At 32.5% G+C, this 27028-nt stretch overlaps 2 protein-coding genes across 2 annotated transcripts; both read left to right on the top strand.

The window, feature by feature from the left end:
• The first annotated feature begins 2014 nt into the window (after nucleotides 1-2014).
• On the top strand, nucleotides 2015-9526 carry LOC134262689 (uncharacterized). The gene is made up of 3 exons (XM_062745059.1): nucleotides 2015-2122; nucleotides 2225-2435; nucleotides 8403-9526. The coding sequence occupies exons 1-3, from the start codon at nucleotides 2015-2017 to the stop codon at nucleotides 9524-9526; spliced, it is 1443 nt and encodes a 480-aa protein (XP_062601043.1).
• Nucleotides 9527-18377: 8851 nt separating this feature from the next.
• Nucleotides 18378-21090, top strand: LOC134262697 (uncharacterized). The gene is made up of 3 exons (XM_062745065.1): nucleotides 18378-18530; nucleotides 18632-18842; nucleotides 19964-21090. The coding sequence occupies exons 1-3, from the start codon at nucleotides 18378-18380 to the stop codon at nucleotides 21088-21090; spliced, it is 1491 nt and encodes a 496-aa protein (XP_062601049.1).
• Nucleotides 21091-27028: the final 5938 nt, after the last annotated feature.

A 27028-nucleotide genomic window follows, 5' to 3' on the forward strand; every position in this document is an offset into this window, starting at 1 on the left:
TTTTAACATACAATATGTCATCGATATACGAGGGTTGATCCAAAAGTTCATGACATATCTTCGTATTTAATTTATTTATTAGCGGAAATTGTTGAAAATTACACATGAGAATATCGACAACTGTTGAATCTTTTTAATAAAAAAATATTTTTAATATCTATGATAGAAACTTTTTGTCATTAGCCATGGAAACTGATGTTTGAAAAAGCGGGGGAGACATTAACTTGCTTTTTATCATTTTTTAAAATTCTTAATACGTGAAATGAGAAAAAAAGTATCGAATTGGTTCATAAAATGAAAATTATGTCTTTATTACGATTGCTTGACCTCTTATGAATCTTTCTCTGAAAGTTTTACTGATTCAAATGAAAATTTAGTTTACGTGTTGATGAATTATTGTTAAATCTTTAAATTGTTAGGCAACGTCTAATTTTAATCAAGTTATAAGTTTTCTGAAAATCAAGGTAATACTTTGACCTAAACGTGTATACTTCTGATATAGGCTGGAGACTGCATTAAGCAATGAACATTTAAGAAAAGTAAAACGTCCATTATAGGTACGGTCACATTTTGGAGGGTCAGTTTTTCCTCGTAGACAAATGAAGCGTTAATGAACGTTGGCCGATGACGTACTGTGCTTGACATTGCTTCTGAAACTGGGACATTATATGGAAAGATTGGGAGTATTTTTGAAATATGAGTGTAATATGAAGATAAGTCTGTGCGAGAGGATACCAAGGCTTTTCTTTAGAAGAAAATGGAGAAAAAAGCGGCATTCTGTAGAATTACTCAATCAAATTGGACAGGATGGAGATGTACTCCTATAATATGACGTGGCATACTTAACTTGACAAATAATTATTTCGAAGTCTCCCCCGATTCTATAACTATCCATTTTCAGAAAGCACGTGTGGCCTAGTTTGTAATTTGAATGTGGTGAAATTTTCCAGTTTTGTTGCATGATGACTCTATATTATAAATATGCCTTTTGTTTGCTTTTATCAAATTACGATAAAATTTAAAGCGAAATTCCGCGAACTTTTTGATCAACCCTCGTACATGTATCTATATGTCGAGTTGAAGGTCACAGCAAGTGTTTCGTCTTTTCACGCATAAGGTTTGCATAAATACTGCTTCACAAGAATACAAATATAGGTCTGCTTATAACGGGGAGCAATTGGAACCTATGATATAAAGGATTTATATACAAAAATGATTGAGAGAATTTCAAGTTCTTATGTTTAAATTTCAAGAGCTTCAACATCTTTTTTTGATATTTTATGACCCCTTCTTGAAGAGCTTCCGTTTAGCACTCTACGACGTTTATCTGCATGTCAAATGAAAAATTGTTTCTTTAAAATCAGTCATTTTTGTAATTAAGTTTTTCAAAATGTAATTTCTCAATTTTATTTTATTTTGTTAATTATGTGAATAAAAGCTGTTTTAAAACGGTAAATACACATCATTGTTCAATAGAAACTCCAGTCTGCCCCTTAATTGCGAATCCAAATTTAATCTTTTTTAAATAATTTTCATGACATTAAACACCTTTTCATGGACCCACTGGGGGTTCAGTAAAGCCACAAGACCACCTGCCTTCTATTGCGCCCCCGTTACGAAAGTCCTGGATCCGCCAATGCAGATCCCATAGTGGGATTCGAACCCACGAGGTAAGGATCAACTCGTTACTTCGCGCCTGTTTAATACAGACGCTCTAACCACTGCGCCACGCGGAAGACAATATCTTAAGTTTGAATTGATATGGTCTTATTTTCAGCCTCAACTGATTATCTACAAGTATTACTACCACCCTCCCCAAACCCTTTCCCCCATTATTTCTTTATTTTGCATTTGAGAAATATATATCTCTTTGTAAAAGATACTGATACCAGAATTGTCGCTGAAAGTAAGTTTTTTTTTCAAATATTTGAAATATTTAATAACATGGTAGAGGAAGACTACCTGAATAAATTGAGTGTATTTCTGTCCCCTTTTAAATTTTCCATTGCTTCAGATGATAACTACGGGATATCCAGCAATATCTGGTCCTAAATCTGTTAATGATCGGATTGCTGTTGTCGGAGGTGGGATAAGTGGAGTGCATATGGCTTCTCTGCTAAAGGTTAGTGAATAGAGATGTATCGTATTTTATGAATATTTTTTTAATTTAATCATGTAAATCGACGATAACGTTTTAATTTTCGCAGTTAAAAATTCATTGCAGGAGAAAGGTTACAAAAACATCAAAATATTTGAGATGCGAAACGAAGTTGGAGGAAAAGCATATTCGCGATTGCGTAGGGGCGTGTATAATGAGTTTGGGACAATCTTCTTGACTGATATTTACGATCAGGTAGCCAATATGGTGAAGAGGTATACGCCTCGATCCAGGATCAAATCCAAAGGTCTGTCATCCATAATGGTCAGAGAATTCGGTAGGTCATATCAAAAACATTTCAGTTCTAGTATATATATACACATATTATTGATATTTGTAAATTTTTTATCTTAAAGACCCAATTTTTTTTACCGTACGGTTACCTGAGGAGGGGGAGTGGTCCAAGTAACAGTGGTATTATTTACCTGGAGACCCCCAATACGCAAGATGTCAAAAATCTACATACACGTGGCATTACACAGGAAGTCTGTGACTGGTATCTGGGTCAACATTCCGTGTTTCGTGTCTAAATTTGAATGAAACTACTTGAAATAATTGAAATATTTCAATATAAAATTTATTTTTAAATACTTTCAGCGATATCTAATGAAGGAAAAAATTATAAAGAAATATCGTTTTTATATTTTAAAAAATGACAAATTAAAGAAAAGAACACAGAGTAAAACTACAAAGAAAACGTATCTTTTTTTTAATTAAACTTTTGTAAATATCAAAATAAAAAAATATTCCATTCATAGGTAGGCCTATCCGTCGTGTGAACATAATTTATACAATGTACCGTACCGCGATAGGAATATTGCCTACGTTCTGATCAACATAGTGTCGAAAATATTCACCATTTCCGGGTGTTCGTACGTGTGATTAAAATTTTTTTTGTTTGCGAGATATTTTTTTTTATACTTTTAAGAATTGATCTTTGGCTGTATATATTCATTTTTAATTTCGAATATTGGGTATTGACAGATGTTAGGAAATTCGAACTAAAAGTTACAATCTCGAAACTCGACAGCTGTTTCTGACATTTCAGAACTTTATAACGGAACATGGTATATATAGATTGTATTCATATATAAGTAGGTAAAACATCGGATAAAGGAATTTTTTATCCGTGCCGTTTGTGCTAAATATCTTTTCCTATTTTTCATATTCCAATTTTAACCGGTGTAAAGACGAATAATGACCCCCATCGAATAATGACCGGGGGGTCATTTTTCAACGACAAAAAATGACCCCCACCCGTAGAAAAAAATCATTTTTTGTAGAAAAAGGGTCCTAGGGGGTCATTATTTTATATGTTAGTCCTATAAAATAATGACCCCCATTGAAAAATGACCCCCTTTAAAGTGATACAAAATATACACTCTTTGATATCTTTTTTACAGCGAAACTAATTTTTACATTTTCTGTAACCAGAAAAATACAAAAAGTCGTATGAAATAATTAAGAGATTCACGTAGTCTTTCAATGCTAAAATTGTGTTTGAAAAGAGATTCTTTAATTGTCAAGTAAATAAAATTTCTTTTTAATATTCCTCCTTATAATGTTCGCTTAAAGAATGATATTCCACTTGTTTTTAGAAATCAAACCATGCAAAAATCAGGTTTAAGTACTCTTTAATAGGAAAAATTAAAATTCCGTCATTTCAACTTTTAGTTTGTTTAAGTTTGGCAAATCCTATTTGACAATGAAAGAGGAAGAAATTTTTATCCCCCCCCCCAAAAAAAAAAAAGAACATTACGTAAAATCAAAACAAAAAAAATAATAATAAATGAAAAGAAGAAATATAAATAAAACTCTATACCTTTCAATAATTCTGAAAGAGGCTCTAGATAAAATATTGAAATGAAGTTAAGCCTTCACACAAGTACTATCATATCATAATTTACTTCGCCATGATTAAAGCATACTTTAAATGTTGGTGGAGGTATACTTGAAAGTATTGTGGCAAAGTAACAATTAAAAATTAGTAGAATAGTAGATTATTTTTAGCTTATTTTTAATTCCTTTCTTATAGAAAAATAAAAGTAGGGTGTTTTTTTGCTCTTGTTCAATATCGACTTCCTGATAAATAAGAAAGGGGGTGGGGTAAGTATAAGACCTAAAAATATGCTCTGTAAAATATGGGCTAGTGTAAAATACACAGTCATTCTAATGCAAAAACTATACATGTAGACATAAACTTTTGATTTAGCACACAGTATTCATTACATTTCTTTTAACGTAGAACCTACTTCGTATGACATCATAACTTGTAAATGTGTTAAACCTGTGCTAACCCATTAAGACGTCATAATTAATTCAATGCCACTTTTTCCCATACTTGACAGCTTCAATAAAAATGGTAGAAAATACTGCATTTTGAAATTCACAGAATTCAATCATGCCAACATAATCTTGATTCAATTCATATATTTTTTGGTTTATAATGCTTAATGGCAATATATTTCTGGAATAAGAGAAAATATGTAGGCACCTTTTATTTACTAGATCTAGACCTGAAGTTGACAAACCCAAGACTATCTAGTGTAATGAAATTACAATGTACATACAACTTTCGTAATAATTTGAATGGTATGTAACCATTTTGAAGGAATGTATAAATCGTAAGAAATCTTTAGTTGCCAGCTACATGTATATAGCGTAATATCTTGATGAAATGTGTCTAAGTCAAAGATGCACGTGTTGTAGATCGTTTGATCGTGTGTACTTTTTTGTGATATCTATAATGATATTATGTGCATTTCTTTTCATAATTATGTTTCTTATTTACACTCTTGGTGTTTGATTACAATTTTTCTATTAAATATGATCTTTTTAAAGAAAAAGTACAATTTCTGAAAAAGTACAATTTCTGATAAATATTTAATCTGAAAGTAACCCCAAACAGTCATTTAATTATTAAATCCCGTGTAAGTGCAAAAAGGTCAAGAAAATGAGTTGAAAGGTTTATATTTTAATCATTTTTTGTAATCATTTGGCTATGTTCTTCATCATATTGAAGATTGAAAACATTGTGACAAAGACGTCTAACAAATATTTACAAATATAGGGTGAATAATTGACTAAAAATAATTCATTTGACTATTTTTTTAATGGTGGACTTATCTTTTATGTTAATTGAATAAAAAAGAAATTATTCTTGATAAGATATTGTTTAATATTATTCAGTTAAAAAATTTTATAAACGACGATGTTTGAAGAAGTATTTTTGTGATTTTTCATATTCCCTTTATGACAAGTACCCCTAAAAATATTTGAAAATGTGAAATCGCAGTATGTGAATACCCTACCAAGTTTCACAGCCTGTTCTAGATTAAAAAACAAGGAAACATATCATGATATCTTAACTGATTGATAAGCAAGTACTAATTTATCATTTTGAAAAGTTTGAAAATCTTGCAATTGTGACAAAGTCTTTTCCGAAATAGGTTCTACCTTAATTCTTGTTTTACTCCACCCTTTTACTCAGTTCTAAGTATATTTTTCAGAGAATTTAATATGAAAATCAGAACAAACATTTTCATTGTTGTAACGTCTTCTTTATAATGTATATTAATATGAAAAGTTAATTGAAGACCATTTCTTTTTATGTCCCCGTAGTCGAAGATTCGGGGGTATATAGTTTTATCGTGTTCGTCTGTATGTCCGTCTGTCTATCTGGCGGTTTGTTTGTCCGCAAAAACCTTAACCTTGACCATAATTTTTCATATATTGGAGCTATGACTTTCATATTTAATATGTATATTCCTTGTGACAAGACCTTACTTTGGGTACCACCAAATTTGACCTTTTGACCTTGACCTTGGAGTTTATCCCATTTTACACAAAAATGCCAAATTTTTACTTTGGCCATAACTTTTGAACGGTAGATACTAGTTTTCCGTACTTATGATTTTTTTTTTACCTTGGCCATAACCTTTGAACGGTAAGGGCTAGGGTATTCATACTTCACATATGTAATCCTTGTTACATTTAAACATTTTCTTAAGAAATCATCAACTTTGACCTTTGAGTTTGACCTACCTTTCAAAAACTTATCCTTAGCTATTACTTTTGAACAAGTGGTGCTAGGGCTTTCCTATTTTGCAGTTGTATTTCATGTGAGAAGACCCTACTTTGGGTAACAATATATTTAAATTGCATTTAAGAAAAGTTTAATCTTCGCTATGTTGCCATACAGGGGCATAGCTGTTTCACAAACACATCTTTTTATATATGAGGATTTGCGGATAAGAGATGGATACCTCAAAGCGTAACAGACGGACGGACATCTAAATCACTATATACCCTCCCGCTTTTCAAGCGGAGGATATAATAATATATAATACTGTTGATTTTTTCTGTCAGTTCGATAATTTCCACCATCAAAAAACAATGTTTACCTAACCCTTAAGGCTTGATGAATCTTTTACTCCTTTAGATTCTGAATCATTGCATTTACCTTAAAATATAGCTATAATTGTATAATGTTATGAGATCAACATATCATCAGTTTATTCCCAATAAGCTCAGGTGAGCATTTTGGCCAATATGTTTCTTTATCCATTTTTTTTTTGCCCCCTAAAAATTTTAGCTTTAATCTACAGGGGGTCATTTTTCTACGGGGGTCATTTTTCTTCACGTGGGTTCTGCAAATTTTTAAGGAAGTGACACTTTTTCTACGGGCAAAAGGGTCATTTTTTCTCGAATAATGACCGGGGGTCGAATAATGACCCCCGGTCATTATTCGATGGGGGTCATTATTCGTCTTTACACCGGCAAATAGCGTTTCTGTGCACAGACTGGTCTAAATTCTACAGAGCATATATCTTGGACGACATATCGCCTAAAATACAATATAGCCGTTGAGATTAAAAGCAAATATTTTATGAAGTCATGTTTTATTTATCTACTCTCAATTGCTTTTAAAATAAAATTTTTCTAAGATTCTTCTTTAACCCCTGTCACGGGGCCCGTGTATACAAGGTGGCTACATGAAAGTGTTTGACGCGTGACCAGGCAATCGTTTTCAAAGGACACAAACTCAGACTATCAGGTAACACGGATAACTGGCCTGACAATCAAATCAGAAGCTATTGTTTTTTTTAATGATTGACAGGCAGTAAATTATTGATCTTGAATCAGGTAGATTTTGGGGGCGTTAACATAAAATTGGGTGTTTAAATATAGGCATACCACTTAAGTTTTAGTAAAGTCTGTATTTAACATGTTCAAGAAGGTTTAATATTATTTAAGGTTTTGCCAAAGGTCAATAAGTACTCAATGCTAATTTTATAACAGCTTCAGATTTATGTGGTTTCTGAAGTTAAAACTTTTACATTTTATAAATATATCATTGATTAACAGATTAAAAAGTATCACGTGGTTAAAAATACTTAAAAATATTGATTCGAAAAAAATATTTTTTCAAAACTGCGTTTACTAAAAAAAAACCTAATTCATTCCGTACTTTTAGTGAAAGGCATAATTGCAGAAAAATATATGTTGATCAATAAATTGCAAGTTGGAATTCTATAGAATCTGGAAAGCGGTTTACCATTTAAATATTTGTTTTTAAGAGATACTTTTTATCTTTTACCTCACATACTTATGGAGCTACGCGTATTGCAAAAAATTAATTTTTGGACATTTTGACCTTTGGCAATAACCTAAAACGAAACGATCAATTCATTTCGATAGTTACGGCAAAGGTGGTCAGTCTGTTTAAGTGAACAATTTAATTGATACCATTTAGGGGGAAAATGTGTGAAAGTTTTGCAGTAAATTGCTAATAAGAGTAATTATCAATTATAACGTATCATTAGAAAACATCTATTTAAGGAATAACTGTCTTATTTTTCGAATTCATGAAGTGATCAATGGATTGGCTTGTGTGATAATTTGCATAAACGCCGAAGTAGGATTAAAAAGATTAATTATTGTATTAATGATGCGAACGTCTTTATACGTTTCATTGATGGAACAGCCACTGATTAAGAAATCTGTACAGACGAGCTGCCTACTGTAGTTTATGCAGTGATGAACGCAATGGGGTTTCTTAAGAAATAAAGGAGAAAATATTCAGTGGATGTAAATATATAGATGTAAACACTGTTTTATATAGCATCAAACTACAAGAAAACAACAAAATATCCATTTATTCTTTTACATTCTAAAAATCCATGAAAAATAATCGGGAAAAGAATAATTGTGTAATTCTATTCTCTTCCAATAAAAACTTTAGAATTTTCCACCTGGCGTGCACTTTTGGCTCAGAATACGGGAGAAAGGACACGTGAAGCTGCACGTCGGCGGATCCAAGAAGCCGTAGAAAGGTACGACAGAATCCATACCTGTTTGTTTGGAAACTATTCTTTCGAACTCATGCCTCGACCAACTCCAGAAGTTATGCGACAAATTCAAGGAACTGTACAGGATTTTTTAGAACGGCATGATCTGATGTTATTAGCACCTTATTTCCGTACATATCTAACAGCAGATGGGTATGGGTTTATCAATGATACTGCAGCTATATACGGTATGGCTTGGGTGCCACCGGCAGTTATCCAAGGCACATTTACACCTGAAAACGGGTTTTGGATTTTAGATGGAGCATTTCAAGCCATTGTAATCGAGACTGCCAAACAAAATCAATTGAATGTACATCTGGAAGCTAATGTCGAAAGGATTAAAAGACTGCCCGGTCCTGGGGGAATTCAAATAACGTACTCAACCAGAGACCACCCAAGTGTTGAGACGGAACATTTCGATTTCTTGGTCTTATCCCCAGCGATGAATTCTTTGCTAAACATTGTGGATTTCAACGCAAAGGAAAGACATTTATTTAGCAGACTGTATAATTCAAACTTCGTAACGACACTGATCGAATCTGACAATGGCATTCGAGGTAACGATCCACAAGTTTATTACAACGATGCCGTTGATCAAGACGACTATCCCGTATTCGCATCATTTAATTTTTACCATGCAAAGAACAACATCACCGGGGAAAACCATCGCCTTGGGATTCGGGAAAACGGTCCTGATAAGAACCCGCAGGAAACTCAATTGTATTATCAAACTGGCTTTGCAGATCCTTTTGCAAAGGATGTTGATATTATGATCCAGTCCAAGTTAGTTTCACATTTAAAAAAATTTAGAAAAAGTAATCCAAGAGTTTTGGAACAAACAAAATGGGGATATTATTTCCCAAGGTTTTCCGGAGAAGATATCGCGCGAGGATATATTTGGGATGTATTAGATATGCAGGGTCAGTTCAATACCTGGTACATCGGTTCTTCTGTCTGCTTTGAAAGTATGGAGAGTGTGCTAGAATATAATAATCTGTTAATGAGTATATTTCATTGATTAAAAAAATAATTTACTTTTAGCAGAATAATTATCAGTGTACTGTGCACAATTTCATCTGAGTTCAAGAATAAACTACTGCAGTATAAAGAAGATGATACCTTTTTTATCAATTGCAAATTCTCTCAAGAAAAACAGTTAAGGCAAAAAACTGTTTAAAATGCCTCTATTTCATACTAACAGTTCATAAAATTTAAAATACATCGTACACAGCAAAATAATCTTACTATGAAATATATGGAGATTACGAAAAGTATTTTAGATCAGAAGAACATAAAAAATACCTAGTAGGAGTAGAGCAAACACGGGCCTCCAAAACATCAGAGGTTGGATCAGGTGCCATCGAGGAGTGAGTATCCCCTGGCGACCAGTCACACCCGCCGTGTGCTCATTTTTCTCATCGGAAAACAACGGAACAATCTGTCATCAATTCAGTGTATGTATAATGGTATAACAATTTGTATTAAAAACGTCAGTCACCTTTTAAGTCAATTATCAATTATATTTGCTGACAAGGTCATTGTATCGACCACAAAACCTACGAAATGATGACTTTAAACGAGACTGCCGATATTCTTGATTCATTAACTTGTTTGTCAATGATTTACTTCTGCATATAGGTGATGAAGGTACGAGGGGTGATCAAAAGGTTTGCGAACTATCTCTATCAACCCTACTAATGTGTTCGGAACCTTTTATTTTTCGGTGTTCTACAAATTATAAAACCCGATGAGTTCAGAGTAGTTCTGGCAAAGGCTCTGGCGAGAGTTCACGAGACTACAACTAGATAGGGTAAATTATTCACGGAAATGTGGCTAGGAAGTGACTAGCACGTGGAGACATGGTGAACAGAAAACTTATGTTGCGGTTTAGTTTTTACCACCCTATAATATCATTCTGTAGAAATGTATGTGAACTGATCTCTTTTGAATCATTCAAATTTAAATTATAAGTATTATCTATGATATAATTTTCTGATATCATGAATTAAAAATTTCTTTTTTGACAAATGTTTTTGCATGGGAACCGGAACTACATTTTTTGGCCTCAGATTAGCAAATGAGGCACCAATGTGACTTTAACTGACCAATCAGCTGAATGAGAATTGCATCATGGGTTACTACGAATACTAAAGGAATTTTACGCTAGATAAATTCCTTTATTGTACAATTGGTGAATACAATTGTCAGGTGGATTCTCGGGCCAAAATACGTGACCACGAGTATAGTTATGTAAAAATATTTTGTTCATTTAAATGCATACGAGAAGCTGCTCGTTTTCCTTACCCTTGAAGTGCTGGTGTTCTGAACTTGACACTAACTACATATAGATTTTATTAAACATATTTTTTCTAGTTAACAACAAATTAAAAACGCCCGTGACATCTTTCATAGTTTCTAATCTTTGCATTTTGTTTATAAGAACATTTTTTTATATTTTGCACTCCATTGACATGATCATAGATTGACTTGAACGACGTGTTCGAAGTGAAATGTAAACATTCATTTGGCGTAAACGTATTCAATCAACAAATGGTCGGTTGCTCGTGGTTAGATCCTCTGTACGCATTAATAACAATAGGCATTTTTTTTACCAGCGTTTCGGTCGCTAGAAAGCTCTAATTTTTGCCGTAAACTATGATAAGATATATTTTTATCCCCCCCCCATAAGCCACCCTTTTTGTTGAAAATCATGAAAGTCTTTCAGAAAGGTCTGGAAACACATTTTTCACAGGACATGTTTTCAAAAGAATTAAACGGACTATAGCAATTTCCTCTTCACTGCCAGTTTTATTTATAAAACCAGTTTTACCCTATAACCTTTGAATAGGTAAACTTAAACCACGTGTCTTGAATTTAAATCACAATACAATAGTAGGGGTGTTTATATTTCCAAACCACAATTCAGATCAGAATAAAGAAATGTACAGTTTTAGCTTTATTGCGCCCAAAAAGTTTTGTAACTGGCTCAAATATTAGTTATGAGTTAATGACTAAGGCCACACCAATAAAATTTCTTGTTCGTCGGACCAGCGCGCTCGTATTTAAACAGAACTATACAGATTATATTAATTTAAATTTCCCGCATCATAAGAATTTTGTGCTATTTTCTGTTCAATTTCCGCTCTATCTATCGTATTTTTAATCTGCAAATCAGAAAAAAATAATTGTCCGTTCAAATTTTTTCACGCTACGCCTAAAAAATTGTCTACAAAAAGTAATAATATTATTATTTAACCGCTAGCCCGCTCGTACTTTTTTTTCCTCAAATGTCAGACGAACAAGAAATTAAATTTGTGCGGCCTAAGATAGATCAGGGAAGAATATGACATAAAGGGATTACCCTTTCGGAAATATGACGTCATTGATTTGATACAGTTCTCTATATTTGATAGAAATGCCTCAAATTGTATATATATCTCAAAATCTTTGTAGGCGATGCCTGTGGACACTATTACCACTGAAAATCGGTGTCTTCTGCAATGAAGGATATGGAGATAACGAACAGTATTCAATATCAAATTCCATAAAACAATACAAAAGGGAGCAGAGCAAACAAGGACCTCTAAAACATCAGAGGTGGGATCAGGTGGCATTGAGGAGTGACCATCCCCTGCCTTATGGTCACACCTTTTAAGAAAATACCGGAAAATGCACATGTTTATGACGTCACAATTAGCATAACGGAATGCATATGAGAAAAATGATTTTGCATGATTTTTCTGCATGGAATTTCAATGATTCAGAAAACATAAGTTTTTATTTTTTACATCAGTTTCAAGAAAATCACAAGGTTATATTTGTATTGAAACTGTACTTTGTTCTTTGGCACACGACGTAGAGTTATATAAATGTTCTATAAACAGCATATGTAATAAAACATTTGCCTCATGTTTGTGACGTCAAAATGAGAAAATGACGTCAATATGCAGATCATTTGTGACAAAAATGGTTGACTCAGTCGTTTTCGAGATACGAACGGCTGTAAAGTTAAACGTACATCTTGGGAATTCCTTTCCAGAAGCATATAATATTTTGTACATGTACATGGTTTATAAAGGCAAAAGACTTGCCAGAAGTTTTGTCATTAATTGGATTGATTGCTTCAGTGAAGAAAGGGAGATATTTAAAAATGATGTTTTTTTTTCTGTTGCCCAGTGAAAGCAAGCTGGGGAAGAGGCGTGTCCTTTGTTAAGCAATTTGATATAAAAGATCGCCAACTTACAGTTAGAGAAGATCGTTTAATTTAGATTTTCAACATATCAGATATAATAAAAAGAAGGCACCCATACTTTATCCACATTGAATAAACGACGCTCCAAAGACAGGGACTTGGGTTGTGAGGGTCACATTGTTCAATTTGGAGAAGGATTTTATCCACCCATACTATTGCTGAAATTTGTCAATTTCTGACAAATTGACTGTTTTGCTTGTAAAAAAAAAAATAACTTGCATGGTAAGAAATATGAAAGTCGCAAAAATCTTTAAGCTTTTGTGACAAAACCCAAGGAGAATGTCACGTGACCGCTTATATCACCTGATCCGCGCATGGGCAAACAGTTTCAGATGCGCATTAAAATCGGAGAGGACTACTGAAAAAAAGAAAACAAAAAAAAAACAAAACTGAAAGCCTATATCATTTCTTTTTTTTGAAGTTATTCAATTCGTTTGCGAACTTTTTGATCACCCTCGTATATTGCTGCATAAGTAAGGGAAGTTGACGATAGGAAAGTTGAAGTAATTATATAATCATGTTTATCATAGAGCTTGGTTGTTAGATTACCATTAACGTTTTTCAATTAAGATATCAAAATATGAAACAAATAAGTATCAGACTTTGTGGTATCTTTTATCTCAAGCACACCAGGATATGCTAGTATTGTAATGACACAAGAATGGACTTTACCATTGTTCATGGACAATACGTCGTCGATATATCTTAATGTCGAGTTGAAGGCCACAGCAAGTGTTTTCTTCTTTTCACACATATGATTTTGCACAAAGTCTGCTTGATATGAATACAGAAATAGGTCTGCTAATAACGAGGCGAAAATGCTAGATACCCATGAGATTTCCAAAAGATTGCTTGAAGACCTGGTCTCCAAAAACTACATAGATATTGTCAATCAGAAACTCAAGCATCTTTTTGATATCAACTTCAGAGTATTGTGTGTACAATCAGATAAATACTCTGACATAATAAATAAGAAAAATATGACATTATATGCACGTCATGATATGCACAAACACTATAATGCAGCGCACCAAATTATATCTCAGTGTTGTGTGGAGCGGGGTATGACCCCTGTTCATACGAAAAAAGAGCTGGGAACCGGGGAACGACACAGATGCATCAAAAACTAGTTAATACAGAGTAAAAGAGTTTCAAAGATTGATGGACTTGTTATACTATGGAAGAAGCGTTTACCAGACTTACAAAAATGACAACTTAAATGTTTAGAGCTGGACGTCGTAAGTTGAGATAACCGCTTACTACGAGGGAAGTAATTCTTAATATGGGAATATTGTATATTCAGAGAAATAATTAACACCTCAATTTATTTTTAACCGTAGAATTTGTGAAATGGATAACTCTAAAACTAAAAGAAAATTAAATGCTGTATCGAATTTATGCTTCGAACATTTTTATGAAGTAATAAATCTGCCGAAGCTTATGATAATCACAACAAAATCATAGAAATATTTTAAATTGTGGGAAATTCTTATTCTTCGATCAGAATTATATATGCATACTTATTATAAAGATAATAGTGACATTGGGTCACAATGTAAATACTTTGACTAGCTAATTCATATAAAATCATTTGATCCTAACTTTTATTTCAGTAGGGGATGTAGCATCACAATTGAAATGATGATCATTACTGAAATAATTATATCACTACTGGTTTTGGATTTAAAATGCAAATTCCAACACTATTGAACAATCATTGGAATTCTGAACGTTATTCATTAGTGGTTTCAACTTGTGTTTGGTATTGGGTATTGAATGCACTTTCAATTGCTATGGAAACAAATATTTCAATAGTAAACGTTACTTTAATAGTGGTTGCACCCTGTGTTGGCTCTTGGAATGCACTTTCAACCACTATTGAAATAATTATTCATATAGCGGGAACGTTATTTCAATAATAGTTACAGCCTGTGTTCGATTTTGAAATACACACTGAAGCACTATTATTTCGATAATGAGCATTATTTCAATAGTGATTACAATAGACGTCACCATAGGACAATTTTCTAATGTAGAACTTTTTTCGACACACGGGGCCATATCAAGCAGTGATAATATTTTTTATATTGCCAACACCTACCAAAATGCGTGAGGTCTCGGTTTTTCAGGTTTATTTGGCCTTCAACTTTCACTTCAAAGTGCTGACCGCTGAGCAAAGAAGTAGTTCGCAATACATTTTTTATGGACTTAATTGGGTCACCGTGGTCACTGGTTACATGTGTATAAACCCCACGACCTGCCAATTATGGACCAAGCTTTCTATCGACTTCATGAGGTATTTTGCCGGTATTTTCAGTATTTTCACCTTTGCTACCCTTAAAACATCTTACAAGTGTATATCATGCACTTCATTCAACGTCCCACTCCAGCATTGTGTTACCATCGGGGGCAAAGTGTTTCACAAAAACATTTTGTTTTCTGAAAAATAATGTGCAGAAGACATACGTTTTCTCTGATAGATTCTTTCAGACAATATTCTAGACCACCTGCATTGCAACATAATGATTTTTTTTAAAAAACATACAAACAAGAGAAAATATATTTTATATTTAATCAGTATATTACCTAGATAATCAGTATTTGCTCACCTGTCATTTTTCACCAACTTTTGAATGAAATCAATGATGAGTAAATCAACATTTAAGAATGTGTGCAAAACTTCCAACCTGTATTTATCAAGCATTTTAGTTCTTTGGAAAAGATAATTTTATCCCAAACAACCCCTGTGGAATAAAGCCAGTTATGCATAGAATCATAAAGAACCATCTATGTCATGAGTAATATACCAATCATGATTGACAATGCTTAATATGAATTATATATTCATATATATAGAAACGCGTCTTGCTATCGGGGGAATTGCAGATAATTGCATTTAACAGATCGTTTCAGAGAATTATACATTTCTATTTATAATAAATATGTTGGAGTTTTTCATAGTTTTGGCAGCTGGACTTTCAGTGAGAGTTAACGGATACATGGAGACGTTCCAAAGGCCCTTTCAATGTAATGCCAACATGGTGAGTAGAGATTTCAAACAGAATGCTTTTGGACAAATGTTTACAGTATTTATACTTTCTGACTAGCCACGAAGACTTGGACATTTCTTTTTTATTTGGTTTGGAGCTTAACTAAATTATTGTTTTAAACCATTCGTATAAATGAAAAGGTAGGGATATTGGAAGATATTCTTGAACTTTAAAAAAAATGTATTTTTATTGAGAAGACGTCAATCTACAAAAAAATCCATTAAAATTCCTTATGTCGCTTTTCCTTAAGGAGGTTCGATCCTATGCTTTTGAGCAGATTTCTGTCCGGACCTTTTCTTATGACATTTTACAGCAGTTCAAAGTTTTATCTCTTAATCTGGATTCAATAATACAAACTGATCTAGGTTAAATAAAAAACCGCGATTTAATTTCATTCAAGTAGGATTAAGCTAAAAACTATATTTTTTGGTGGAAGAGATTTTTTTTTACGAAGAAAATATTCAAATTTGATCTAGATACATGTAGTTACAGCACTGTTAATTTTAGATTCCTTTTTTTTCCATGCTGGTTGCAGAGAAAGCTGTACTTTGCAGAGAGTTGTGTTATCCTGGTTTTGAAATATCTATAAAATGATTTCGTACGAGAAAGTCCAAGAAAAATTGAGCCTATTTAAACATAAAATTGACATCGTTTGAGTAATATCTTTAAAAAATGCATCATATACCCTCACTTTTGATGTTTATTTCTGATTATTTAAGATTATGTTGACTTATCTCCTTAAATTCAGCGAAAATGTAGGACTTAAAAATAATTTTCATGCTTAATGAATTTTCAATGTCAGAAAAATCACAGTTTGAGAGTACAAAAAGGTCATATAATTGATTATGCGAAGTACTAGTAATTGAAAAATGTTTCTTAATCACAATTTTAAAGTGTATTTTTAAATAGGTTTATAGTTTATTTTGTTGCATACCTTATTTTGAGATATTTTTATTTTTGTATTTAGAGACATACATATGTAGTTTAATATTTGATATGAACATAATTTAAAGTTTAAAAGAAGGATATGGAAATAACAAATAGAATTAAATCTCAAAGTCCATAAAACAATACAAAATAGGAGCAGAGCAAACATGGACCTCCAAAGCATCAGAGGTGGGATCAGGTGCCATGGAGGAGAGTGCTCCTTGTCATGATCGGGAAATAATGGAAAAATCCGTCGTCGATGCAGTGTATAAATACTGGACTAAAAATTAGTATGAAAAACGTCAGTCAGCATTTGACTCAATGATAAATTGTATTTGCTGACAAGGTCATTGACACCGACTCATTTCAAAGAATTCAAGATAAAACCGTCGGAAAGACTATGACTTTTATTTTGCACAAGTGTATTCCTTGTGACAAGACTTTTCTTTGGGTACCACCACATTTGATCCCTTGACCTTGGAGTTTGATCTATTTTTACGAAAAATAACATTGGCAATAATTTTTGATAGTTGGAGCTAGGGTTTTCATACTTGTCAGCAAATACAATTCATCATTGAGTCAATTGCTGGTTTGTACGAAGTGTTAGTTCATTTATTTTTTATACACTGAATTGACGAGGGATTTATGCATTATTTCCCGATCATGACGAGGAGCACACAGCGGGTGTGACCGGTTGGCAGGGGATTTAGACCTTGACCTAATACTTTGACCCACTTTTTAAAAACTTTATATTTGGTCTTAACTATTGAATTGTTAGAGCTAAGGCTTTCATATTTCACAGTTGTATTCCTTGTAACAAAACCTTTCTTTGGTACAAACACTTTTGACCTTTTGATCCTGACCTTTTGAGTTTGACATGCATTTGAAAGAATTCAACCCTCGCCTTAAGCTTCCATACGGGAGCAACAGTATTTCATAAATACATTTAGTATTTTCATCATTTTTGACCAAAATACGTTCTACTTTTGATTCATAGTAAAACAATCTATTACAATATACTCAGTATATTTATTGTCGGTATTTCAACTTTTAGTTCCGAAAAGTAACTTAAGTTACAAATCTAAAGTTTATTTAAGTACTCTTTAAACATCAACTTCTTTTACATTACCCCAGAACCATTTTTCAAGTTTTTTTTTCAAATGCACTGATATGTTCTATTTCCAGTAGTGAACTCTTCAAAATTAGAAGTTTGTTTTGGTCGTCTGACTGGGACAGCATGGCGTTGTGTTTGTTACAAAACATACCAGTCTAAATGTTTAATGTTAAATGCATTTATCATTTCAATCAAAGAATAGAAGAACTAAAAGACATGTGTTAAAGAGCGAGAACCCTAAAATTACCATTTATTAATAAGAAAAAAAGTACATTTTCAATGGAATTGTATTTCGGTATACATGTACCATACAAAAAATAGAGAATACGATTAACAATAGATATAAATTATCGTTACCATTCCTACGACAATAAAATATTTCATTTGCATTTTGTTAGGATTTGTTCATCGACATTCAGCATATTGATTGCATAAATTATATATGTTACGTTTGTCCCAGAAATCCCATAAGATCTGCTTTTTCTCAAAATGGCACAAAAAGAAGTTAATCTCTTCAAAAGTGGAAATGGAACGTGCATATTTTTCCAGTTTTAAATTTTCATTGCCTCAGATGAAAACAACAGGATATCCAGCGATATCAGGTCCTAAATCTGTTAATGATCGGATTGCTGTTGTCGGAGGTGGGATAAGCGGTGTGCATATGGCTTCTCTACTAAAGGTTAGTGGATAGAGATGTATCATATTTAATGAATACTTTTGAATTAAATCATGTAAATCAAAGATAACATTTTAATTTTCAAAGATGAAAAATCTTTGCAGGAAAGAGGTTTCAAAAACATCGAAATTTTTGAACAGCGAAACGAACTTGGAGGAAAAGCAAAATCCCGATTTTACAGGGGCGTATACAATGAGTTTGGAACAAACTATATGTCCGATATCTACGATCAGACACTCAGATTGGTGCAGAGATATACTCCTCAGTTCAGGATAAAATCCAAAAATAAGTCCTCCGTAATGGTCAGGGATTTCGGTCAGTCATATCAAGAAAACTTAAGTATATATATTAACATTTTGTAAATTTTTATCCTTAATATAATTTTTTTTTCTTAAACTCAGTAATTAAGGGGGCCGACTATAGTTTTATTGTGTGAAAACTACAATAGGAAAATCTTCATTTTATACCATATATAACTTACATTATTTTCAGTGTACATGCAAAGTTTGGTGGAAATCTACCGTCCTGGTATTTTTTAGGGACCGTCTCAAAATTCAGGTACATTTACTATAGGATTAAATGATATAGGAAAATGCAAATTTTTAACACTTTAAAGCAAATTATACAAATACTACAATAGACATTTTGTTCAAACTATAATATTTGATGAGTAATACTATATTATACAATTTATGTAAGAAACACAAAATTCTACCGTCTTGTTACCAGAGGGAGCATCTCAAAATGAAAAATTAGCAAATTTTACTATTTTTATAGAGTATTACAGAATATGACGTACAAAATGGATTCACATGAAAACATAATAAAAATATTGGAGATATTCTAAAATTTCTATGTTTTAAATTTCAAGAGGTTATGTTTATTACTTTTTCTTTAATAATATTTTTATTACCCCTTTCTTTAAGAGCTACAGATTATCATAACGTCAAAAACACACTGCAACGACGTCAACCTACCTATCAATTGCAAAATCGGTTAAAAAATCAGTTATATCAAATTGTAATTACATTTTTATACCTATAATTTTTTAATTTTGTTTAATTTTAATAATTAAGCGAAAAAAGTTGCATTAAAACAGTAAATACGCTTCATTTTACTATGATGCGCGAAATATTGCGCAATGGAAAGTATAGTCGACCCCCTTAAGACGGAACGAGGAACTTCAATTGTGGTAGGTATGTTCAACATTCAACTTATACCATTGAGTTTTAATAAGGTGTGTATAGAAAAAGCTTTTAAATGTTTATATCAATAATAAGGTATTATTTTAAAACATACATATAGTACATGTATATATGTATGAAATACTTGATCAAACTTCAAGAAATTCCTTTAGGCTTTATGAGATTTATTCACATGACAAAACTGTATAAACATGATTCCGGTAAAGATAATTTCTCCAATATAAACTTTAGAATTTTCAACTTGGAGCGAACTGTTGGCTCAGAACACGGGAGAAAGGTCACCTGAGGTTGCACGTCGGCGGATCCAAGAAGCAGTGGGAAAGTACGACAGAATCCATCGCTGTTTGTTTGGAAACTATTCCTTCGAACTCATGCCTCGACCAACTCCACAAGTTCTCCGACAAATTCAAGGAACTGTCCAGGATTTCTTAGAACGGCAAGATCTGATGGTAATAGCCCCTATTTTCAGAACATTTCTAACTGCAAATGGGTATGGATTTATCAACGATACTGCAGCAATATACGCTTTGGCTTGGGTACCACCGGAAGTAATCAAGGGCGTATTTACACCTGAAAACGGATTCTGGATTTTAGAGGGGGCATTTCAATCCATTGTTACCGAGATTGCCAAACAAAATAAATTGAATGTACATCTTGGAGCTAATGTTGACAGGATTAAAAGATTGCCCGGTCCTGGAGGAATTCAAATAACGTACTCAACCAGAGACCACCCAAGTGTTAAGACGGAACATTTCGATTTCTTGGTCTTATCTCCAGCGATGAATTCTTTGCTAAACATTGTGGATTTCAACGCAAAGGAAAGACATTTATTTAGCAGACTGTATAATGGAAACTTCCTTACAACACTGATCGAATCAGACAATGGCATTCGCGGGAACGATCCACAGGTTTATTACAACAATGCCCTTGAGCAAATCAACTATCCAGTATACGCAACATTTAATTTTTACCAAGCAAAGAACAACATCACCGAGGAAGCCCATCGACTTGGAATTCGAGAAAACGGCCCTGATAAGAACCCGCAGGAAACTCAAATGTATTATCAGGTTGGCATCGAAAATCCTTGGGCAAAGGATATTGATATTACGATCCAATCCAATTTAGTTTCATTCTTAAAAAAATTTAGAAAAAGTAATCCAAGAGTTTTGGAACAAACAAAATGGGGATATTATTTCCCCAGGTTTTCCGGAGAAGATACCGTGCGTGGATATCTTTGGGATATAATAGATATGCAGGGTCAGTTCAATACTTGGTACATCGGCTCCTCTGTCTGCTTTGAAAGTATGGAGAGTGTTATCGAATATAATAATCTGTTAATGAGTAAATATCATCGATAAAAAATAATTTACTTATAGCAGGATAATTTATTATTTTACTGCGCGCCATTTCATCTGGTTGCAAGAATAAAAAATAATGAAAATGATATATTTCTAATAAATTGCAAATTATACCAGGGAAAACTGTTAAGGCAATAAACTGTTAAAAATGCTTCCGTTTTATACTAGCTACAGCATATATTTATTGTCATTTAATAAATGACAATTCTCATTCAATATACATTGTTTTGTTATATTTCAACTACTGCGGTAGCCTAGCCAGATCACTAGGATTACATAAAGCACATTTCATAAATTTAAAATACATCTTGCACAATAGAATATTCTTAACATATATCAATATACCAACCAAGCTTTCCTCTATTTAAAAAAAGAAAAACAGTTTGATGCTTTACTCTACAGGACTTAATGTATGGTTATATAAAATGCCCCGGTTAATATCCTCTATTTTTGGGAAGAATTTATAAGGAGGATTGATTCTGAGCCTTTGAACAGATTTTAGTCAGAAACTATATTTCTAAAGTTCTGTATCATATTTACTATTTTCAATATTTTTATTAATTTACAATGCAAAGTAAGCCAAAGTCAATTACGAAAAACTGTAATTATTTCCCATTAATAATGTTGTACGTCTGACATGAAAGAACAAATTGTATAATTAATCAAAAACAAAATTATTTATGAAAATGAACAAAAAATAATACATGCAATACAGTCTGTAATACTCTCTCTCCTTTGATCCTTTCATACCATATCCATTCTCGAAAGCTCCGTGGGGATCCGGGTTAGAATAGGTCCACAGTACCCCCTTGCTTGTCGTAAAAGGCGACTAAATGGGGCGGTCCTTCGGATGAGACCGTATAAACCGAGGCCCCGTGTCAGAGCAGGTGTGGCACGAAAAAAGATCCCTCCCTGCTCAAAGGCCGTAAGTGCCGAGCATAGGCCTAAATTTGCAGCCCTTCACCGGCAATGGTGACGTCTCCATATCAGTGAAATATTCTGGAGAGGGACGTTAAACAGTATACAATCAATCAATCAATCTATTCTCGAAATAAAATGAAACGGTAATTAACTTTACAAATATCTGATACGTGTACTAATTCTTTAAATAAAAGTTCTCTTTTGTCTCAAATTGCATACCAGGTTTAAGATTTGCAAACAGCTATTCTCTATTAGAGATTAGAAAAAAAATTCTTACTTTCCTGTATTGGAAGAAATACATATTTATTTTTTGTCCTTCCAAGTGCTGTATAGCAAACGTCCATATATACATTGGTGACAATTCATTATACTGAACAGCAACTAAGTGACCGGCTCTATTTATAGAGGCCCGAATATACATGTATATAGCAAAAGATCGAACAAATATGGCCCACGACTTGTTCTTTTTACCAATCGTGTTCAGCTTTAACTAAATGTAAATTTATGTAAATAAAGTTACATATGGTAAACCCAACATTAACGAACATACATACAATATTGACAAAATGGAAAACAAAACAATTAAAGGCCCTTCAACTGCAACTAGTGTTCGATGTTATGAACGATAACTCATTGCTGGAACTTGTAAAGAGGAGGTCCGTGGTATCTAACTGTTTATACGTAAGTCAGTATTTTTCGGAAATGGATTTAAATTCGCTTATTCAAAGTGCTGTATCAAAAATTCCTTTAAAGAGTGGAAAATATTAATGGTACGTTGAGGAAGGTTTAAACTGGGATTTTTTTTCATGCATTTTTCAGTATTTTGCTATTTTATAGCAACTTAATTTCCTTGTGTTTGCTTTCCATGAATTTTTTTCCTAACATTTTAATCGGGGGTTTCCGGACATACATGTATTTAACCTTAATTTCACTCTTCGTTTTTTAAATACCATCCGATTTTGTTATCAATGCTGTCTGATAATATATTATCAGACTGGTAATTATTATTATCGGACGGCTACAGGTAAATTTTTAGACTGCAAGAACAAAGGCATGACGTCACAGCAATGTTTTAAAAGATATGGACACTGTGACATTACTTTTGGATCAACCCTCGTACATGTATATTGCTACAAGAAATATATATACTCATGAAAACAATCCTGAATCTGAACCGAATATTCTACTCAGCTGAGTCTCTATGTTATGCCTTGCGTTGTTGTCAGTGCAAAAGAGACAAAAAGATCAAACGATTTTATCAAACGACAGAGGATAAAAAAAGGCAAAATATTTTCGGAAAGACAATGGGTTCTTTTTCTGGACGGAAAATTACACAACACATATATTGAGCTTAGAAATCAAATACAATGCCACTTAGGGTGCATATTGTTGTAAATTTTAACTTCAATTGTAGCTTATGAATCCATTCAATGTTTCGAAAGATTATTGTTAATCACTGCAAAAAATCAAATTGTAGACATTTCTTCATTAATTTCTTCAACAAGAATATATATCCGTTCTGTGAAATGAGTAGATTTTCAGTCGCTCATATGAAAGCACTGGGCATAACTAAGTGTCATATGATTCTAACCGATATGGTAAAATATTTACATTCCCTGTGTTTTTCTTCTAAGCCAACTGTAAAATTGATTTAAAAACCATTTTTGTGTATACTCACACGTAGAAATATATTTGGAGAAACGTGCGTTAACGTGACGTCACAATAAGGCTGCAGCGACGTTAGTAAAAATGTAACGATATGGAACAGAGAGAAATTCAAAAACTGAGTATATTTTAGTTGCTCCCAAACTTGTAAAATGTAAATATAAGGAATGTTGTTAAAGTTTCTGTGAATTATTGGTGTATGTATTACACAGACTTGCACGTAGGCATATTTTTCATGAAGCGCTAAGGGCGAAAGGGGCGAAAATAAAACGGGGCAAAACTTTTCCTGTATACAGTATTACTAATTTTGCCGATTGAAATGTTTTACTTCTGACATACCTTTAACACTTTGAAAATTCTTGTTCTTTAGGGAAGCTCTAAATACATGTACATGTACTAACAGAAACTGCTTTATGGACTTCGAGAAAAATATATCAGGCAGAAGTGTGCATTTTTCCTTTTTTTATTATTCATTTATAAAATAGGACAGCTGCTATATTTCTGCAGGAAAATTGTTCAGAGACAACGCACTATTTGTGAGCAGATATTGCTGCTGTTTAATTACATGGAAAAAAAATAAAAGAAAAAATTGAGTTAAGTTACTTATTCTTTGTCATATATAATGTTAGAAATATTTATATATATAATAAATTTTAAATAATTTTTACTCTTAATTCTAGGGACAGATCACTCTAACTGCATAAAACTACCCTATTAGCGGAGGTCTAATTATTGAATTAAACTTTATTTTTAATAAAATATTAATAAAAATTTTAACAGACCAAACAAACTTTAATGTATGGTTTATTTTATACAGCATACTGTTGAAGATAGTATTTGCTTGTTTGTAAACTGATAATGGGAAGGCGGTAACCTTTCTATGTTGAATCCTGTTGTGGCGTCTGCGATCTACTTAAAAACCCCATATTCTTATAACTTTGAGCATGCATTAAAAAATTATTCAATTTTACATTCATTTTTTATATAAAATCAAATCGACCAGAAAAAAAGAAAAATTTATTCAAAGAAGACGCAGTTCTTTTATTTAGAAAACAAAATTTTGAAATGTCTATCAAATATGAAAACATGTCATTTCTCAATACTTTGGTTTATTTTCCATTTTTGCATCTTCCTGTTTTTTAATATCTTCATCCGCTTTTTCAATATCTTCATCTGTATTTTGATTATACCAATCTTTTTTCCTATCCTCGTCAGTCTCTTTCCCGCCCTTTTCGTCTTTTCCTGTAATAAAGTTTAACATATCCAAAGTATCCTGTTTTCGATGAACTTTTGAAGGAACAATGTTTATTAAAATTGATTAACATAAGTCATTTTTTTTTATAAACAGAGAGATAATTGACTGATTAATTGCATCCCATCAAACATTATCATTCAAACACAGTGACGTCATCATATACGGTTTAAGACCTATGGTCTCTACTCAAGGCCATGAGCAGTGAAGGTTTTATCGTGTCTCCCGCTTATATCGTAAACGCCCTACTTCTATGCAATAAGAAAGTTGGAAAACGGAATTTTGCATCCATTTAAAAAATAATCAAAGAAGCAGATCCAATCTTGATAAATAAATATTTAAAAAAGTAAACAAGTAATAAGTGTTATACCTTAACATTGTACATATTGATATATATATAAAAAAAATTATATATATATATATATATATATATATATATATATATATATATATATATATATATATATATATATATATATATATATATATATATATATATTAATATTTCATATTATAATTATATTACTTTTACAGCAATATACCTTTTTGGAGGGTGTAACTTTACAGTATTCAATCCATATTCTCTGTCATCAGAACATTCGTGGAAAGGGTTACAACCTTTTTTTTTCGGGGTAGCTGGGGAATCAGCAGACAAATTTAGGACGATATCACTTGTCTAAGGAATGTAGGGAAAGCAAATGAATAGAATAATAAACATGGCATTAAAAATAATGGCTTCTTAAACATCTGCAAAAAATATATTGTTTCATTGTAAATACAGTTTTCAGCGAGCAAAATATGATATCTGTCTCTCATTGTAAGGGAAGATGACGCAAAAATATGTGTTGATGAAGTTTAATTCTTTACAACAGTTTAAATTAACAAATAAATTCAATTTTTGAAAATTAATTTAAAAAAATTGTGTTGTCAAATAACATTTCCCTTTATTGAATAATTAGTGATGGAAACAACATAAATTGATAACCAAGAAAAATGTGCTTAACTACAAATATGTTTTATTGTAATCTATATTATAATTTTTTAACGAAGATTTTTTTCTTAACATGTTTAAAACAGCATTAAGGTCAGACGACACGTCCCTAAATATATATGTTTTGTATCTCTTGGCATTATTTGTGGAAAGGGTTGCAGCCTCCCTTTGCCTTTTTTTTTTGGAAAAGCTGAAATAGTGAATCTTTAAAAAATAGCTCATTCAGAGAATGTGTGTCCCCTGCTTAAGGAAAAAGGAAGACCGTGCGTAGTTCGGGGAAAGGGCGGGGTGTGTGGGGTGGGTGGGATTCGGATGCCCCTGAATTTGTAGAATTATTAAATGTATCCATGTATATTGAAGCAAATAAAAAAAAGTGTCAATATGGGTATCAAGATTTGATTATTTATTCTTTATCATGTGTATAGAAAATTCTTTTCATATAGAATATTTATCACACTGAAATGATTATTTTATCAGTTTGTACAAGTCAGATGTCATAACTTTTTCGTTTCGTATGTTGAATGCTATCTTCTACTAAAAAAAAGTATTTAAAAAAGAAAATGAACATGGATCGTCCAGGATTCGATCCCGGGACCTATCATATATGAATCAAAATACATACCACTAAACCACGGAGCCGCTTGCTTGTTTCGCAAATTATATACAAAGATAAGGTCACATACATGTAAATCATATTCACGTTCGTTATTGTCAAAATTTTACACAATTTATGATGTCTAATTTAGCCTTCATTAAACAGTTTTAATAGATGTAATAAGAATTAAAAGTTCGCAGACAACCTTTTTTTATACGTTATAACTCTTCACATGTCCCTGTGCTAAAATAGTGTCAAACGACATTTAATACAATGAATACTTATAAAATAAACGGGGCAGGACACTTTGAGAGGGATGAGAGAGGCCCTAGGGAGATTTGGTATAAAATTTCATTGCAAAAGCTGAAAATCTTCTTGAGAGGACAGAGAGACCTAAACAAATAGCCCCCACTTTCAGTGAAAGCGGGGGACAATAAAAGTTTACGTACATGTACAGGCAGAGAGAGAGAGAGAGAGAGAGAGAGAGAGAGGGGAATAAAAAGTAGAGGCTTAC

The sequence above is a fragment of the Saccostrea cucullata genome, unplaced genomic scaffold (assembly GCF_032062105.1).
Source record: "Saccostrea cucullata isolate Sc308-1 unplaced genomic scaffold, CSIRO_AGI_Scuc_v1 ctg1620, whole genome shotgun sequence".
Classification (NCBI taxonomy): Eukaryota; Metazoa; Mollusca; class Bivalvia; order Ostreida; family Ostreidae; genus Saccostrea; species Saccostrea cuccullata.